At 50.8% G+C, this 17,991-nt stretch overlaps 1 protein-coding gene across 3 annotated transcripts in view; it reads left to right on the forward strand.

Annotated features, from left to right (window-relative positions):
- The window catches only part of ASAP1 (ArfGAP with SH3 domain, ankyrin repeat and PH domain 1), a 381,790-nt gene extending 364,028 nt beyond the window's left edge, over positions 1 to 17,762 (forward strand). For all 3 annotated transcript variants that reach the window (XM_062187980.1, XM_062187981.1, XM_062187982.1), the window contains 4 exons: positions 1,762 to 1,820; positions 8,857 to 9,347; positions 12,144 to 12,266; positions 15,144 to 17,762. In XM_062187980.1, coding sequence (XP_062043964.1) covers positions 1,762 to 1,820; positions 8,857 to 9,347; positions 12,144 to 12,266; positions 15,144 to 15,218 — 748 coding nt within the window. In that variant the 3' untranslated portion in view covers positions 15,219 to 17,762. The remainder of the gene's footprint in view (positions 1 to 1,761; positions 1,821 to 8,856; positions 9,348 to 12,143; positions 12,267 to 15,143) is intronic.
- Positions 17,763 to 17,991: the final 229 nt, after the last annotated feature.

Here is a 17,991-nt window from a genome sequence, read left to right on the forward strand (position 1 = left end):
TTTTATCCCAGCTGCACCCCAAAGGGTTTTCTCTCGAGGTGTGATCTGAGATATGGACATAACGAGCCACTTCCAGACAGCCTCAGGAACAGAGCCAGCAGTGTCGAGGGGTTATTTTCCAGTGTTTGTCATAGGTGGAAAAACAGAACTTCATTTCTTTTAATAACCACTATCTTATTTAATCCATACAACCCTGCGAGGTTGTCATCCTCACTTCCACAAGGTGATTGGAAAACAAGGCCCACAGAGGTGGTCCCGCAGCCAGTGCTCTCCCGTATCCCATGCCCCTTCTTCACCCTCATACCCACCTCTCACTCCTCACTGTGTCCTCCTGCAGCTCAAGTTCAGACAGCCTGCTTCCAGAGCGAGAAGAGTGACACCCAGCAGGCATCCATAAAATGTTGTTAAACGGGGTCAAGCCGAGGGGAAACTAGAGACATTTGAGGGTTTGTTGAGTCTTCCTTCCCCTACCTGTGTACAGCCACACATGTGTACACACAGCACCCCCAGTGGCAGTGGTCTCGGGTTCCTGGCAGATAGATAGGAAAAACCCCAGGTGCAAGCACACGTGATTGATGAAGAGGCTTCTGGGTAAGGAAGTGATGACTCTGTAGGCCTTGGCCGTCCATACGTGGCCAAGATCGAATGACATTCTCACACCGTAGCCGTGCGTAGCTGTGCTTCCCCAGGAAGAAGCTGAAACTGCCTTGAGGAGGTCAGGCTCCAGCACCGTTAGAAGCCAAGCCCGAGCGCTCTCGTGTTTGCTGCTTCTTGTTAGTGTAGTGGCTTTGCCACAAGCCTGGTCTCCTCCAGGATCCACAGCTGGGAGGGTTTCCAGTGAGTTGAGACAGAGCAGTCAGACCCAGGGGCTTGAGGGTCAGGATGGCAGAGAGGAACGTGTGCATCTCACCTTCTTTCTTTGGGTCTTCTTCTGTGGTTGGTTTGCCTCTCCCTTTTCCTGCTAAATCTAATTAGGATAGAAAGTAGTAAAAGATGCCACTGCTTAGGCGTCAGAGGACACAAAAGGAGAGCCAGAGAATAAAAAGGTTCTTAGCAGACATGGCTCAGGCGTGTTGGCTGCCATTGCTTTTCAGGTGTGCAGTGCCCCGGCCCTGGGAATGTAGCTCCTTGTTAAAGGGAAAGAGAAGTTTCCAACTAATAGATGCCTCATTGGCTTATTGAGACCACATGGTGGTGGGACAGCCTTTCCTGGGACTTGGGCGTTTTTACCCCTACTCATTTGCATGTCCAGCAAATGGAGGCCACAGCCAGGGCAAGCCTGGAAGCCTGAGAACCCAGCAGTGGACTTTGGCAAACGGGAGGAAGTGAGGGCTCTGGAGGCCCACTGAATTTCCGTGGCCACCACTGACCAGCCCGGACTACCTGCCAGCCGGGGACACTTGTGTCACTTTTGTATCCCTGTCTGGAAATGGGGCAGACGAGGGCTGCCTGTGGGATTGTGTGAGGTGAGTGCTGCTGTGTGGGGCCATGACTCAGTAAGTATTTTCATAAACATTGTTACCACTGGAAAAAGCTCTGAGATGGAGAACTTTGGCTTTGTCATTAATAGACATTTTTTTTCACCATTTTCCTGTTCCACCCAAAGGAAAAATGCAGAAAATAGATGATAATCTTTTGTTAAAGACATTTTGAAAGGATTCTTGAACTCTTCCTGTAAATGCCTGTGATTTCCTTGAATGACAAATCACTGTTGATATGACAGCACTTTTAGATCCTCAGTGATTCTTATTTATTAATCAGCGCCAGTTCTGCAAAGACTGCCCTTGGCCCAAGAGTTCTTCCTAAACTACCTCAGAAAGGTAAGAGTTCTCTCTCCTGTGTTTGCTTGTAAATAAGGGGTCATCGCGCCCTCCTAAGAGTTAACACATTTTTCTGAAGACACATGTTTGTGGTCTCCCAGCACCGTTGCCTCTCCTCTGTAAAAGCAGGGAGACCTGGGAGCCAGTACCAGCTTGACCACTTACAAGTTCTGTGGCTCTAGACAAGTGACTTAGTAGCCTCACTGAAGAAGCCTCAAAATCCTCTTCTGTAGACAGGGGAAGGTAACACCTGCTTCGTAAGGTTCTAAGGACAAAAGGAAGTCCTGCTCCCGTGAACCCCTCACTGCTGTCCCTGGGACAGCTTGTGCCGTGCAGAGGGGAGATGCCCAGGCTCGGGAAAGACAGCGGAGCAGGGTCTGTGCATGCTGCCTCTGTGCCAAGCTAAGACACTCAACCCTCGGACCCCATTTCAGTCCTGACCGAGCTTTCTGCATGCAAAACCAAAACCTCAGTCTCCTGTGATTACACTGAAGACAGCGCCACCGCTCTTCTGTGCCTTAGTGTCAGAGTGGCACCTTCAGGAGCACACGGCTCGTTTGCTCCTCACATGAACCTGCAAGGCAGCAGGGCCTATGTTAGGTAGAGATGGGCTCAGAGGAGCCCAGAGTGGCTCTGAGGACTGTCAAGTGCCGGCAGCCAGACTTCTGACCGGAGTCCAGTGCTCTGTGGCCTCGTTCGAGTAAATGAGGGTTTAGTGTTGGTTGGGTGGTTGAAATCCACCCCTCCCCAAGGTTCTTCAGTCAGGTGACACATTTAGAAGGTGATGGACTGGTCGGGGGGGCCAGGCTCCTGTGCAGTAGCGTGAGGGAGCCCCGATGCAGCAGAATGATTCTCTCCGGAGCAGGATGCAAGGCTTCCCCAAGGTTGCCCAGTGGTATCCGTGCTTGGTGTTGGTTGTATTTCTTGTTTCAACTGCCCAAACAGCTATCCTGATCTCAGAGAGGTTTGAGGCAAATTCCCCAGGTGCCTTTACCCCATCTGTAGTCTGCCCCAGAGTCCACCCTGTGTCACTCACACGTGACTGTTGAATCCCTCCATCTGCTCCTCCAGCTCCCAAACCCCAACAATGCCTAGACCCCACTGGGACCCTCCATGCTGCTGCCACCTGCTCCCTGTGCTCCCTGCTTCATGGCCACCCCTCCCTGCCGCCCTAGCATCAGCCCATCACCAGAGCCACTACCTAGCCTTCTCCCTCATCTTCCTACTCCTCCTGCACTGTGTTCTGCTCACTGGACTGCATCCAACAGCTGGATACGGCTGGAAGAAGCATTCAGTCAGGGTGGGGGTCCCGCCATCCTGTCCCCCAACCTCACACCACGCCTTCCTGCTCCTGGCAGTCCGGGCTCATGCCCTCCCAGCCCACACTGTGTCTCTGCTTAGGAGGACTCGCCTGTGCTTTCTCAGTGAATCCACAAAGAAGCCCACCACGTGGTCCCAAGGAGACCCTGCCTGTCCCACCCTTGGGGACCACCCTCTACCTTCCCTCGCTCTGCTCTGTTGCTCAGAGCTCCCACTCAGCCCACTTCCAACCTCCCCATTATTCTCCTCCCGTTCTCTTTTCCTGTGGATTTTTTAATCTTTGAAATATCTTATAGTAAACATATATGGAGGGTACTTCAAAAATTTTATGGAAAGTACAATTAAAAGATAAGTTCATTGTGTGAAGTCTGCAAACACAGGGTCTTCCAAATGTTCATGAAAAATGTGTATTATGAAAAAACTGCCTGTTTTCAGTTTTTTCTGTACCAGAATTCTGCTTTCCAAAAACCTTTTTTTTTTTTAATACAAAAAAATGTTTTGTTTTGTTTTTCTAATTTGAGAGGCAGAAAGAAAGAGCAAGCAAGCTACCATCTGCTGGTTCTCTACCCAGATGCCTGCAACAGCTGGGTTTGAGCAGGACAAAGCTGGGAGCTGGGAACCCAGTGCAAGTCTCCCATGTGGGTGACAGAGTCCAGTTACTTGTGCCATCACCTGCTGTCTCCCAGAGTGCATTAGCAGGAAGCTGGAATCAGGAGCTGGAGCCAGGACTCAAACCCATGCACTGTGACATGGAATATGGGTGCCCTAACTGGCGTCTCAACCGCCAGGCCAAAGGCCACTACTTCCACAAGCTTCTTAAGGTCCCCTCACACAAAACTGTCTCATAGCATACTGTAATGCAGCCTTCTCCACCCTGCCCAGATACTCCTCTCCAACACTTACCAGCTGTGCATAGTAATTCCATAGCAAAGCCCAGACATCTTAGCATTTTATACACATGCAGTCTCATTATCACATCTCAAAAAAAAAATCCCTTAATATCGTCAGATACTCAGTGCTCACGTTTCTAATTGTTTCAAAAATATTGGGCCTTTTTCAAAAGCAAATTATTTGAATAAGGACCAACTAAGGCCTGTACATTACAGGTGACTGATTTGTCTCATTCCTTAGACTGAAGCGTTCTTGCATCAGCCTCCTTTTCTGGTAACTTACTCGTTGAGGAACTGAGTTATTTGTGAGCTGTTTCCTGTCTGGGATTTGCTGATTGCAGCCCCATGTTCCCCTAGCATGTTCCCCTCTCCTCCGTGTTTCCTGTCAGTTGGACATTGAGTCCAGACCTAATCAGGCGTTTGCAGAACCACTTCCAGGTCATATTGTGCCTCTCCGTGTGGAGTTCCCAGCCACGAGCCACAAAGCCAGGAGCCACTCCACTATGCTCTCTTCAGACCCTTCCACACGGCCAGCGGCCAGCGCCAGGTCTCAGCCCCGCTCCTCTTTGGCCTGTCTGCAGCTCCTGGCACTGCCGGTTGCTCCTCCTCCCTTGTCTTCCTCAGAGCACTCACAGTTTCCCCACCCGCTCTGTTGGGTCATCCTCAGCTGTGAGCTCTGTGTCCATATGTAGGTGCACCACAGGTCATGGTCATGGGCTGCTTTTGATCTGTGACTGCCTTTCCCCTCCATGCTGAAGTCTGAATGCAGCCTCAGGATTCTCCCCCAGACTTGTTCCTCCCATCTCAGCCTTCCAGGCCTTCAAGCCTTCCCACCTAAGAGACCTGCCTGCCTCCTTCCGCCCTCTCAGTCCCCATGTGCAGTTCCTACAGCTCTGCTTGTTCTCCTTTGCACTGCGGTTAAAACAGTGCCCTCTCACCACGTCCCCACTGTCACCCAGGTCTTGTCAGGACCACTGGGACATCCCGCCTGCCTGTAGCCTTCTACCCTGGTCCTGCAATCTGCTCTCAGCAGAGCAGCCGGGCTGACCCCTGCTCAGTCACATCATTGCTCTGTCTCCAGCAATCCAGGGCTTCCCTGCCTCACTCAGGACCAAAGCTAAGTCCTCACCATGGCCTTGGGGGTTTCAGGTCTCCCCTGGTTGGAAGCCTCTGCCTTATCACCTGCCCCCTTGGGTACTCCACTCCTGCAGCACAGACCTGCTGCTTCCTTTTTTTTTTTTTTAAGATTTATTATTTATTTGGAAGTCAGAAGAGAGAGATCTTCCATCTGCTGGTCCACTTCCCCAAACAGCCCCGACCATCAGGCAGGGCTAGGCCAGGCAGAAGCCAGGAGCCAAGAGCCCTATCTGGGTTTCCCACGTGGGTACAGGGGCCTGAGTACGTGGGCCGTCCTCCACTGCTTTCCCAGGCACATTAGCAGGGAGCTGGAAGAGAAGTAGAGTTGCCAGGATGCAAACTGGCACCCATATGGGATGCCGGCACTACAGACGGCAGCTTTATCCCGTTGTACCATGGTACCAGCCCCACAGTGCTTTCTTATAAATACCCATACACACACACACACACTCCAGCCTCAGAGCCTTTCCACTTCTTCCTCTGGCTGTGCCATTTCAGCCCTCTACCATGCCCCAGATATCAACATGGCAGGTACCCTTTCCTCCGCATTTTGGTTGAATCTCGCTCTATTAGACCTTCCCTAAGCCTCTTATTTGTAACCACTCTCCCCACACACACCACAGCACCCTTTCCCTTCTGCTGCTTTTTCTGCCTTCCTCTTCCAGCATGCTCTGTATTACTGGTCACCCTCTGAAACGGGAGCTCCCCGCAGGTAAACACCTCTCTGTCCACTGCTGTGTCCCAGGCACCTGGAACCGTGCTGAGCACAGCATATGCCAACAAATGGCACGAATGCTCATCCTATTTTGGACCACAACTTTTTTTTAAAAGACGTATTTATTCATTTATTTGAAAAGCAGAGTTAGCGAGAGAGAGCCCATCTGCTGGTTCATTCTCCAGATATCCACAATGACTGTGGTTTGGCAAGACTGAAGCCAGGAGCCAGAAGCTTCTTCCAGATCTCCTACATGGGTGCAGGGGCCCAAGCACTTGGGCCATCCTCCTCTGCCTTCCGTGGCACATAAGTAGGGAGCTGCCGGTGGCCAGCAGCCCTCTGCCCCTCCCCTCATCTGATGTGCAGGGTTCTTGCATCTCCCGCAGGTCTGCTATGAGTCAGGTACTTTTGCATCTGATAGAACCACATCTACCCCTTGTGAAGGAAACGGTACTGTCCACATCTTTGTGTGAGAGAGCAGGCCTGGGAGGTTAAGAAACTCACTACAGGTCACGTTTATTTAGCAGATGGGCAGGGGCGGAGTGATGTCTGGGTCTTAACTCCCAAAGCCCACATTTGACTGAATTCGTTCCCCGGGATTGCCTGAGTGCCTGTGCTCATGCAGGCTGTGTGCCAGGTGCTGGTTTGCAGCAGTGGAAAGGGCTCTGCCACAGGGCGCTCGGCTCTCTAGACCGGGGTGCCCCCTTGGCAGGTGAACACAGTCACAAGAGGCATCTCGGATGCTCAAGGGAGAGGCTGCGGCCCCACCTGGAGTTCCACGCTCATCTGATGCTAGCCCTGTCCAACCAGACCCCTTTCCTCCTTTCCTGGTTGTCCATGGGCACAGTTGTGACCCACGAGGGGCACAGGGTAATGTGAAAGAGGACGGGGCTGCAGTTCTCACGTCTTCTGTGTACCCTTTAAAAATTTAAGTTCTTCTCGCAGACTGCTACAGTAGAGCCAGTTTGAACAGCAAAAAGCAATGCTACAGAAACGTCAAAGGAATTTTTAGATGAACAACTCACCTGTACAAGTCCCTGATCCCTTCCAGAATACACATTGTCCTCCCCTTGTCACTGTAATGCAAACACAGTCTTGCATGCTGCCTGCTTCTGGGCGCATTTCCACGTGAGCACTTCTCAGGTGCTGGAGAACTCTCTGTAAGCATCACAGTGGGGTGCACTTGCAGCAGGTGCACTGCCATCGCTTGCGCAGCCTCCCCATTTGTTGGCAGTTCATGGTGACAGTGTGGAGTGAGCTTCTTTACGTGGGCCTTTTCCTTAGCTGTACTCTCAGTGTCAGTTCTCAGTGTAGAATTGTCACATCTCAGGGTGAACCTTGAAGAGGTGTGCAGTGTCCCACGCAGCTTTTCCAAGGGCCTGTCGTATGCTCTCTCCAGTCAGTCCTGCCCATGTGGAGTAATTTTTTTTTTTTTTGTCTTTTTCTGTAGTGAATGGGCTGGGATTTTCATCCCTTTTCTATTTCTGCTGTGCCTCACTTTAGCAGTACACGCCATATGCATCAACTGTGGAGAAAACCCTCCTTGCCTGCACTTCAGGGTTTAAGAATGTGGTCAGAAAAGACTCTGAATTGGAGAAATGGTCAAGCTAACATGGAAATAAGATAAGCAGAGGTTGGGCAGAGATCCCTAAAGGAGAGATGCTGTCTCATTTTGTCCATTATTATAAAGTGATACCCATATATCCATCCATTACATAATATCTGGAAAATACAGGTTAATACCAACCACTCAGAGTCTTGCCCCCTGGATGACTGGCGTGCTATTGTATCCTTTGTCTTTTTTTCCCTGCTTTTTTTTTTTTTTCTTAAGCTGATTTTTAGTCCCATGATAAATCAAATATTTCCCATGAAATTAGTTTCACAACAGCATAATTTGTATTAGTTTTGTAGTATTCCATTGTCTAAGGTATCCCCTGCTGCTCCACATTCAGACATTTTGCCATTTTTCTTTATAAATAGTGCTGCGCTGAACACCATGGCACAGAAGTCTCTGTGTGACTTTGGTCATTTTTCAGGATAAATTGCTAGAACTGACGCTACAGAGCGGGGAACATGCACCCACAGTTTCTGTTCTCCTACAGGCAGCCTGGCTCACAGCAAGGCTTCCCAATGCCACCACCCCAGGGAATGCCGCAGCCTTTCCCCCCAGTTCCTGCCAGCCTCAGAGTGTGGTTTGCCCAATTTCAGCCTCCCAAGAGAGGAACCTGACTGACCCACTTTTTGAGCCACACCACATCAACTGGAGCTCCAGGGCAGCCCATGAGCAGGTGCCCTTGTATTTGGTTTCCTTGGGAAAGGATGTAGCACCCAGGCCAGGCATGAAACAGCTCCAGTACAGCTTGTAATAGTTCATAGCAGTCCTCCTCCTCCTCTCTCCCCGCTTCCTTCTCCTTCAAGAATGTCTTTCTGGGGGCTGTTGCTGTAGCGTAGCGGGTAAAGCCACGGCCTGCAGTGCCGGCATCCCATATGGGTGCCAGTTCAAGTCCCGGCTGCTCCACGTCCAATAAATGAAAAAATATAAATATTTTTCTGATTGCATTATGTTTTATGGATGAAACCCTCAGTTTGATTCATTCTGTGTGCCTTAGCTGTTTCCCCACTGATCACACAGTAAATACCTGGTCCCCGAGCTACAGAAATGAATGAAACTAGGAATCCTAGCCTCAAGGAATGCAATGATACTGTTACAGTCATAATGCTTGTCACTAAACCCTTTACGCATACTAACAATCTTTACGGCAATCCAGAGAGTTGAGGCACCGAGAGGTTGTGTAATTTGTCCAGGGTCACTCAGCTAATAAGTGTTAGAGCTAGAATTGGAGACACATCCAGATGCTGGCTTTAGAGCAGTGCTCTTTTAAGGGACTGCCTCTTCCAGCTGGCCACAGCAGGAGAACGGCTGGACACCTCTTCTTCAGTTCAAATGACCTGTCTTTGTGATTGCTTCCTGCAGTGGCACTAAGGAAAACGGAAACCAGCCATCATCTGTCCCTAGACAAAGCCGGTGTCCCGCCTGAAATCTTTCAGAAATCATCACAGTTGGCAGAGCTGCCACAAAAGCCACCATCTGTAGACCTGTCCCCGAAGCCAACAGAACTGGCTCCCAGGCCCCAAATTTCAGATCTGCCACCTAAGCCCGGAGAGCTACCCCCCAAGCCCCAGCTGGGTGACCTGCCCCCGAAGCCCCAGCTCTCAGACTTGCCTCCTAAGCCACAGATGAAGGACCTGCCCCCCAAACCGCAGCTAGGAGACCTGCTGGCCAAGTCCCAGCCTGGAGATGTCGCGCCCAAGCCGCCGGAGGTCACACAGAAGGCGCACCCAGATCTCTCCCCAAATGTGCATCCCAAGGACGCCATCCAGAAGCAGGCCTCCGAAGACTCCAATGACCTCATCACACCCACTCTGCCAGAGACGCCGATACCACTGCCCAGAAAAATCAACACGGTGGGTGGGCGCCGAGGTTCGGGCGCTCTGCTGTGCTTCAGGAGTTGGCAGGCGGGTGTGTGCTCAGCTGACACGAGAAAAGGCGGGTGCTTGCTCACCTGACTGGCTGCTCTGTGTGCTCAGGTCCCAGCCTCGCGGGGGTGCAGCCTGGCGGTCACAGGCACAAGCCTTGACCTGCACCGCAGCGCCTTCAAGACCTGGCTTCCCTGCCTGCCACAGACGTACTTCAAAAAGTTCGTGGAAAATGGAATTACAAGACAAGCTCATTTTGGTGCAAAAAAAGTGAAGTCCATGCATCAACTTTTCAAAGTAGACATTTTCCATGAACTTTTTGAAGGTTCCACAAATAACCTTGGCAACTTAACTCTGAGCCTCAGGGTTCTCAGATACAGAAAGGCGCTACTGTCGTAACTGGGCTTACGGACGCTGAACGTAATGACGCTTTGAGTGGCCCCTAGCGCTCAGACATGAGGTCACTCCCCAGGGTGGAACTTCCCCTTTCATTTCGGTCACTAGAAAGAAAGCTTCCATGTAAGTCAGAGCCTGTCTCGGCCTCTCCTGGAGAAATCAGGATGGAAGCTCAGAAAGACTTCCCCAGGCAGGATTCTGTCAGCCTGACGTTGCGTCCTGTTCATGAAGCGCTTTCGACTCTGTCGTTTTACCAGTTCCATTTTAATATCAAAGTGCTTGTTCCCCAAAGTCTGAGGCAGCATAGTGCTCCAGGAAGATGCAGGTTTGTCTCACGCACCGCTGCCCCCTCCCAGGGACCCCCACACCCTAGGCTGAGGAGCACAGGTCCTGGGGGAGACCCCAAGTCCTCCCATCATAGGTGGCAGCTCTACACCATGCCCCCCCCCCCCTTTGTTACTAAGACAGTGTTAGGATAAAAGTGTCACAGCACCACTAGAGGGAAGGGAAGGAAAATAGAACCCATCTTCCCCTGGATTGGAGACCACCGTGTGTGGCAGTGCTTTGCTGTCCACCAGGGGGATCTGCAACGACTTCCAGGCACGGCTGAACGTGTGCAGAACTCCAGCAGAGCTGCACACACCGTGTCAAGTCGTTTGCATCATTTCATCCACACTGGCGGAGTTTAACGCGGTGTGGGCCTTCTCATGGCTCACAGAGAGAGGAAATGAAAGTGTCCCACCAGCACTGTTCTGGCAGCCTCTCACACACTCGCCCCTGCACAGTCCCAAGGGAAGCTGGGGAAGCAGCTGGGATCATCAGGGTGAATAAGGAGGAAACCAGAGAGCAGAGAGAAAGTCTCCTGACATTTAAAGAGACCGCTTCCCCCCACCTTTTTTTTTTTTTTTTTTAATCTTTTAAAGATTGTGTATTTATTTGAAAGGCAGAGTAACAGAGATCTTCCATCTACTGGTTTTCTCCCCACATGCCCAAAGTAGCCAGAACTAGGCCAGGCCAAAGCCAGGAGCCAAGAACTCCATCCTGGGCAGTGTGGGCCCAAGGATTTGGGTGGTCTTCCACTGCCTTCCCAGGCACATTAGCAAGGAACTGTATCCAAAGTGGAGTGGCTGATACGGGATGCCTGCTTCCCAAGGGGTGGCTTACCCACTGTACCAGAAGGCCGGCCCTCCTGTCCCCATCCCCCACATACACCTTCTTTTTTAAATCTGAGAGAGAAAGGTCCCATCTGCTGATGGACTCCAAGTGCTCACAGCGGCTGGAGCTGGACAAGGCTGAAGCCAGGAGCTAGGAACTCAATCCAGGTCTCCCATATAGATGGCAAGAACCCAGTCACTAAAGCCATCACTACTGCCTCCCAGGGTCTGCGTTAGCAGGAAGCTGGAGACAGAAGATTGTACTGTACCCAGGTATTCTGATGTGGGACGCTAGCATCTTTCTTAGCTGCTGGGCCAAATGCCTGTCCCCAGCTTACTTCTTTTATTGCTAAGTCTTATTAACTGGGTGCTATAAGACATGTCTCTCTTTCCATCTTCCTGCTTGTGAAGAACTGGAAGTCCAGCCAATGAAAAGCCCAATTCAGAACGGTCAAAAATGAAAGCTGTTTTAGGAAGTGCCTGGAATCCTCCCAAGCCCCGGCTGATCCTGCCATGTTTACCCTGTGTGTACTGCCTGGGTTTTGCATGAGGGAACTGATATGCAGAAGCTGCACATTTTGCTTTACGTCATGTTTCCTAAAAGCATTTTTAGACTGCTGTCATTTCTGCAGGCTGGGGGTGTAGGTGGGGGAGCACCAAGTGCCTCGTGCTTTCTGGGGAAGCTGTGTTTTTGATTCCTACCCCTATCGGTTGCTTTCTGGTGAAAACACCCCTGTGACGCCTGATGGCTAACACAGAGGCAAAGTCATTTGCCCAAGATCGCCTATCTCATAAAGAACTCAGTTCCGGCCGGCGCCGTGGCTCAACAGGCTAATCCTCCGCCTTGCGGCGCCGGCACACCGGGTTCTAGTCCCGGTCGGGGCACCGATCCTGTCCCGGTTGCCCCTCTTCCAGGCCAGCTCTCTGCTGTGGCCAGGGAGTGCAGTGGAGGATGGCCCAGGTGATTGGGCTCTGCACCCCATGGGAGACCAGGATGAGCACCTGGCTCCTGCCATCGGAGCAGCGCAGTGCGCCGGCCGCAGCGCGCTACCGCGGCGGCCATTGGAGGGTGAACCAGCGGCAAAGGGAGGACCTTTCTCTCTGTCTCTCTCTCTCTCACTGTCCACTCTGCCTGTCAAAAATAAAAAAAATAAAAAAATAAAAGAACTCAGTTCTGTCCTTGTGCCTTCAGTCTGTCCCTTCTTTGAGCTAAAACCCCGTTTGCTTATTTAAGGGGAAAAATAAAGTGAGGCGCGTGAAGACCATTTACGACTGCCAGGCAGACAACGATGACGAGCTCACGTTCATCGAGGGAGAGGTGATCATCGTCACAGGGGAAGAGGACCAGGAGTGGTGGGTACGTACAAACACCTGTCTGTCCGTTTGTTCAGCTCTGGCCCTGGGCAGGCCGAGGCCGCAGTGGGAAGAGAGCACGCTCCAGCACAGAGTCATCCCGCCCACAGTGTCACGTCCCCAGCAGCCAGTCACAGTGAGTGTCTTTCCTGCCGCTGGCCCAGTAGGCTGCAGACACAGCCACAGCACTCTACCCGGCGTATGCTACCGCTCTGTGAGTTGTCGGCATTGGGAGACTCCAAGCCAAAGCTCAGAAAAGCTGGACATGTTGCCTTGGCTGCATAGGCAAGGTGTGGCGGATTGCAGGCACAGTTGGGATTCTAAACCCTGAACACTTCCCTCGCTGTTCCACCCTGTGCCCAGGCTTGAGCCAGAGGCTCAGTCCTCAGCCTCAATCCTGGCTCCCACCTGCAGTCTCTCTGTAAAATGGAGCGTGCTGCTTTCCTCACATGACCTTAGGAGGATAAGAGAGAATGGAGATGTTCTTGCCTTGTGCCAAGGTTCCGTTCTGGTGAACCCATCATCAGTTGGAGACAGGATCGTGAGTCGAAGTGCATGTACTACACCTAACCCGCCAACCAGGCTAGTTGAGTGTCACAACACACCCTAGAGGGGCGGTAGCTTACCTGGAGAAGCTGTGCTCACTGAGGCCGCCCAGCCCTGTGAGGGAGCACCAGGGTGCTTGTCGCTAGCCTGGGAAAACATCGGAAGCTGAAGGGTAGTTCCTACTGAATGTATTTCTTCCACACCTCACACAGTCAGAAAATGTGGTCAAACCATCCCCTTGCATCGGGGACCCTCTGAATCTATGAACACTGCTTTTGTGTTGGAACTTGCTGCCCCAGTGTTAGAAAGGAAAGGCGTCAGTATCCTCCCCACCATGCCCGTGGGGAGACCAGAGGCCCAGGCTGTGTGCAGCTGCCCAGGGAGTAAGTCTGCCTGTGGGCACTGTCAGACCAAGGGCCGGTAGTCTCACTTTCTTGGCTGATTATTCCCCAGCCTTGTCTTGCAAATCCCACTTCCTTTACAGCCTGCGCCCCCTTGTACCCATAAGGTCTCTGCAGGAAAGAGACCTGCAAGGCACAGTTGGGCCAAGAAAACCTGCCAACACTCAGAAACACATGTTCACACAGACACACACACAAGCACGTATGTGTGGGTGTCCACCTTTGGCATTTCTTCTTTCTGGCCTAGACCGTAGCCTTGCATTATTGATGCCAACTACAGGGGCTGTCGTTGAAGCAAAGCAGCGGTTCTCAACTCGGGGCAGTTTTGTTCCCCAGGGACATGTTCATTGTCAGGACCTGGGAGTGCAGGTGCTATCGGCATCCAGGCCATAGAAGCCAGAGATGCCATTCACAGCCTGTGCTCAGGCGACCCCCACCCCCCCCTCCACAAAGGAAGCCAGTCGTACTAAGCTTATGAAACCCTGCTCAGAGGCAATGGAGTCTTCTCTCTCAGCGAGCCACAAGCTACAGCACGCCTGGTGGAGCTTCCAGCCTCTGTGTTGGCAGAGGTGGACATGCTCCCGGCACACAGCCTGCTGGAGAAGCAACTCGGTGACAGGGAGATGGATCCTGCAGCCCCTGCTGGAGTCAGTGACCAGCTGTGTGGCCCTGAGTAAAGCGTGTCCCCACATAAGCCTTAGTTTCCCTCTGGAAAATGGGACATGATAATCCTGCCTTAGAAGGATGTGGGAGAATTCGCCTGTAATCTGTCAGTGTTGTGACAGTACCCTGTGGTGACGTTCTTTGCTGAGGAACTGGTGACGCCAGCAGAGACTCCGAGAGAAGTGGGAAGTGTTCACTGGTGTCTCTTGTATCATTCCTGGGGGAGGTTGTGCTATGTCACCAACACGTGCCACACACACCAGGTGTACAGACAGGGCCTCTCCCCCTCACGGTGATGCCCGCAGTGCCCTCTCTCGGGCATGCTGACAACTCCTACAGGAGAAGGGGAGGCCAGGTCTCACCGGTAACTGCACTTTCCAGTAGCACGAATGGCACAGGGCTGGCGGATAAAGGGACCAGCTCTGGGCTGGACCCACAGTCCTTATTCCCACCACCCTCTAACCTGCAGGTACCTCCCAGAGCAGAAGTGAGAGCTGGCCCGGCCTGGCTGCTCCTGTCCCCCTGAACACTACCCTCCACTCTGTCTATGAAGGTACTTCAGAAAGTTCATGGAAAAGGTGAAGTAAAAGACTAGTTTATTTGGGTGCAGATACCTTTTGAATTTCATGCATGTTTTTCCATGAACTTTTTGAATAGCCCTCATAGTTGGCATTGGAAGCCAATCTGTATGATCTCGTTTTCTTAGAGACACATGGTGTGGCTTTTCTTTCACTCAGTACTGATTGCATGGAGGTAACCAGAAAAATTTTGCAGCTTATGCAGCAGGCGGTAAACGTGCCATCAGCCACCATCAGTCTCAGACATGCACCATGTCCTTTCTCTCATAATAACCAGAAAACAGGCAGTTGGTATCTAGCACTCCTTTCCATGTATTTCCCCTCTTCCTTTTTTTAAATAGAATTGTGCAAGCCTAGGAAGAAAGAATCTTGTAGAGAAGGCTTAGCGTGATTTTCTGAGGTTTCCAAGCTAGAAGGGCCAAGCCCTAGCTCAGAACATGGACTCACACACAGAGGCCTGTGTGAGGCCGTGGACAGGATAGCCCACCTCTCGGGCTGCGTGTGGGTGCGGTGGGATCCATGTGGCAGTCCTCAGCAGACATGAGTGCTGTCCCTTGCTGTTTTGCTCTGTGGTTTGATCGTTAAGCTCTCCGTCATTCACAAGACCGTGGGCAAGGTCTGTGGCAGACTCTGGGCTGGTCCTAGGCAGCTGCCTGCTGCCTCCGGCCTCACCAGTGTCTTTTCTCCCTGCAGATTGGGCACATCGAGGGACAGCCTGAAAGGAAGGGGGTCTTTCCAGTGTCCTTTGTCCACATCCTGTCCGACTAGCAGAAAGCTGACCCGTGAGATCGTCCACCTCCTTCCTGCGAGACTGCTGCCTCCTTGTAATGAGTCCTGTGCACAACGTGTATATAGCTGCTGTTACAGGGTCAGAAACTCGTGGAAGGGCACCTCGGGAGGGAAATAGACTATGTGTTGTAAATACCCTGTGGTCTTCTTCCTTCGCCAGTGGTAGGGTAGCCTTGGGACCCAGCGCGCCTTACTGGTTTGCCAAAGCCATCCTTGGCATCTAGCACTTACATCTCTCTCTCTGTGCTGTTTTCCATGCAAACAACAAGAATATAGGAACTGCTGGCTTTGCAAGTAGAAATCGTTTCCAGCAACCGTTGAAGGGCATAGAATTAACTCTCTGTTCCTAACAATGCAGTATTCTCTGTTGTGTTACTGAAAATGCAACATTAGCGAAGAGGTGGGTTCTGTTCTCCAGGTGAAACTCTCGGCTCCGTGACAGACCAGCCTGTAGTTAACCTATCTGTGTACACAGTTTACAGCTACAAAAACCTACTGTGGTATTTATTACAGAAAAGTGCTCAGTTACATGTAAGTGTTACTCCTTCAGTGAAATACTCACCGACTGACCCAACACTCTTTGTGGCATTTTAAATGCACACAGCCTCATACAGGTTTAGATGAGTGGATTTATACTGTCTTATGATGATGAGTGCCCGCCCCTGAGATATTACCTCATTATGCAAAAATAACATATCCTTCATGTCTATTTTGACAAAAAGTTTAAAACACACCTGATTAAGTTCGACTTTCAGGAACCAAGGACCACCAAAAAATACTAGCCTCTCCATTATGCATGCATCTAGAAGCTTACCTGAAATCTGCCTTTTATAAAGGAATAGTATGGATAAGTGGAACTGTACATTTTTCTAAACTTGATTGCCATTAAAGCAGAAATTATAAGGTTGCAACAATACTCGTTTCTGGTCAGTCATTCGGCCTTCTCCCGAGTGTGGATTGGCAGCCTCGTTGAGCGTGTCAAAGCATCCAGTGTGCCCATTTTCAGTCCTTTTTCTCAGTTTTGTTCTTGGAGAAACATCAACTCTTAAAAGGTCATTCACGTGGAGAACTTTAGCATCAGAGTCAGTTCCCCGCCACAGAGTCCGGGTGCCGAAATCAAGCTTGCTTTCCATGCTCTCGCTCTCGCTCTCGCCCGGTCGTAGGTGAGTTTTCCAGCGTTCAGCTCTCCTGTACACACGTCACCGCCCAGCCCATTCCTCACCAGGGCTCTGATCGCTGCTGTGAGTTGCGCTCTCCCTGCCAGGAGTCCCTCCCCTCCCTGTTCTCTCTTCAGCCCAGCCTTGTTTGTCATCAGACCATTAAGACCCTTGTGAGCATCCCGGGCCGCGCTTCATCCAGATTTGGGGAAAGAACGGGAGAGCTGTACCCTGCGGCCTGTGGGACCACATTACATCGGCTTCAGCTGCTCTTTTGGCAACAGCACAGAAGACTAGTATTTTTAAGCAGATGATCTTGGCATTGAAGGAGAAATGTTCATTTCACAGAAGCACAACTCCCAACCACACCCTTAGGAGAAGCCCTCTGTCATCCAGAGTCAAGTGCTCAGTGAATTATCAATTTAGTTCTGCGTAAGTGGTTACTATGAAAACTGAATACTCACCTCCTCATAACGAAACCTTGCATGACAAACCTGCAGAATATTTTATCAGCTGTTACTGGTAGATGACTTTGAGCAATTGCTTCCTCAGTGTCAGGGCACGTGTGCATTGCCACAGCAGACCGAGAGCACGGGCTCGCAGCCACACGCACGTCTGGGACTGGCGACATCTCAGCCACACTGGTGTCAGGACAGGAAGTCCGCATCCAAAGTTGCTCAGTGTCCCAGTTCACCCATTCACATGATTGAAGAGCTGTTCTTCTGTGGCCTGATCTCAAACAGGTGTTTTTTTTTTTAAAGCAAAAGTTACACGTCTAAATGACACAGTGTCAATATCCTTTTTTTTTTTCCAGCTTACACACATGCATTGTTTTAACTTTTTGAAATTTTTTTGGCTGGTTTTGTCTTTGTTTTCCATCAGGAATTTGAGTTCTCTCTAGTCCAGTTTACTGTGGGACATAGGAAAAATAGAAATACCTTCGGCAATCTTGTTGAGTTGAAATCTGATCTTGTTCTTAAACTCAGTGAGCCACTATCTGCAATTTTGTACATGATATAGTATTTTGAAGGTATGAAACCTTACAAAGAAAATAGCAAATTAGTTGTTTCCTTCAGAAGGGCAAGTTCTATTCTGCAAATAGTATGTGTCTTGTTTGACTGTTGAACAGCAATTGCTATTTATTTTTTTAATGCCTAGAACTTCAACATGTTGTACAGGAACCCGTAGTGCCACTAGTGAAAGCCCGAGTTCTCATCTGGATGTGACCACCAAGCGTCAGTACACTTGTCATTTCACATGTATTTAATGTGAGTTTTTCAGTACTGTATGTGTTCATTTCTACCTTTTTTAATATTTAAAATTGCTTTTAAATAAACATATTCTCAGTTGATCCCAAATATCTGAAATCAAGCCATTTTGTGAGTGTCCACGACTCCATTAAAACAAAACATTTGCAGAGCGGGTACCTGTGTGCTGGTTCAGTCCCCAGATGCCCACAAGGGACCAAAGCTGGGATCGAGGAACTCAGTCACTTGTGCCGTCACCACTGCCTCCCAGGGTCTGCGTTAGCAGGAAGCCGGAGGCAGGACTGGAGCCAGGGGTCAGACCCAGGCACACCACGTGACAACTGCAGT

Source organism: Lepus europaeus, chromosome 4 (assembly GCF_033115175.1).
Source record: "Lepus europaeus isolate LE1 chromosome 4, mLepTim1.pri, whole genome shotgun sequence".
Classification (NCBI taxonomy): Eukaryota; Metazoa; Chordata; class Mammalia; order Lagomorpha; family Leporidae; genus Lepus; species Lepus europaeus.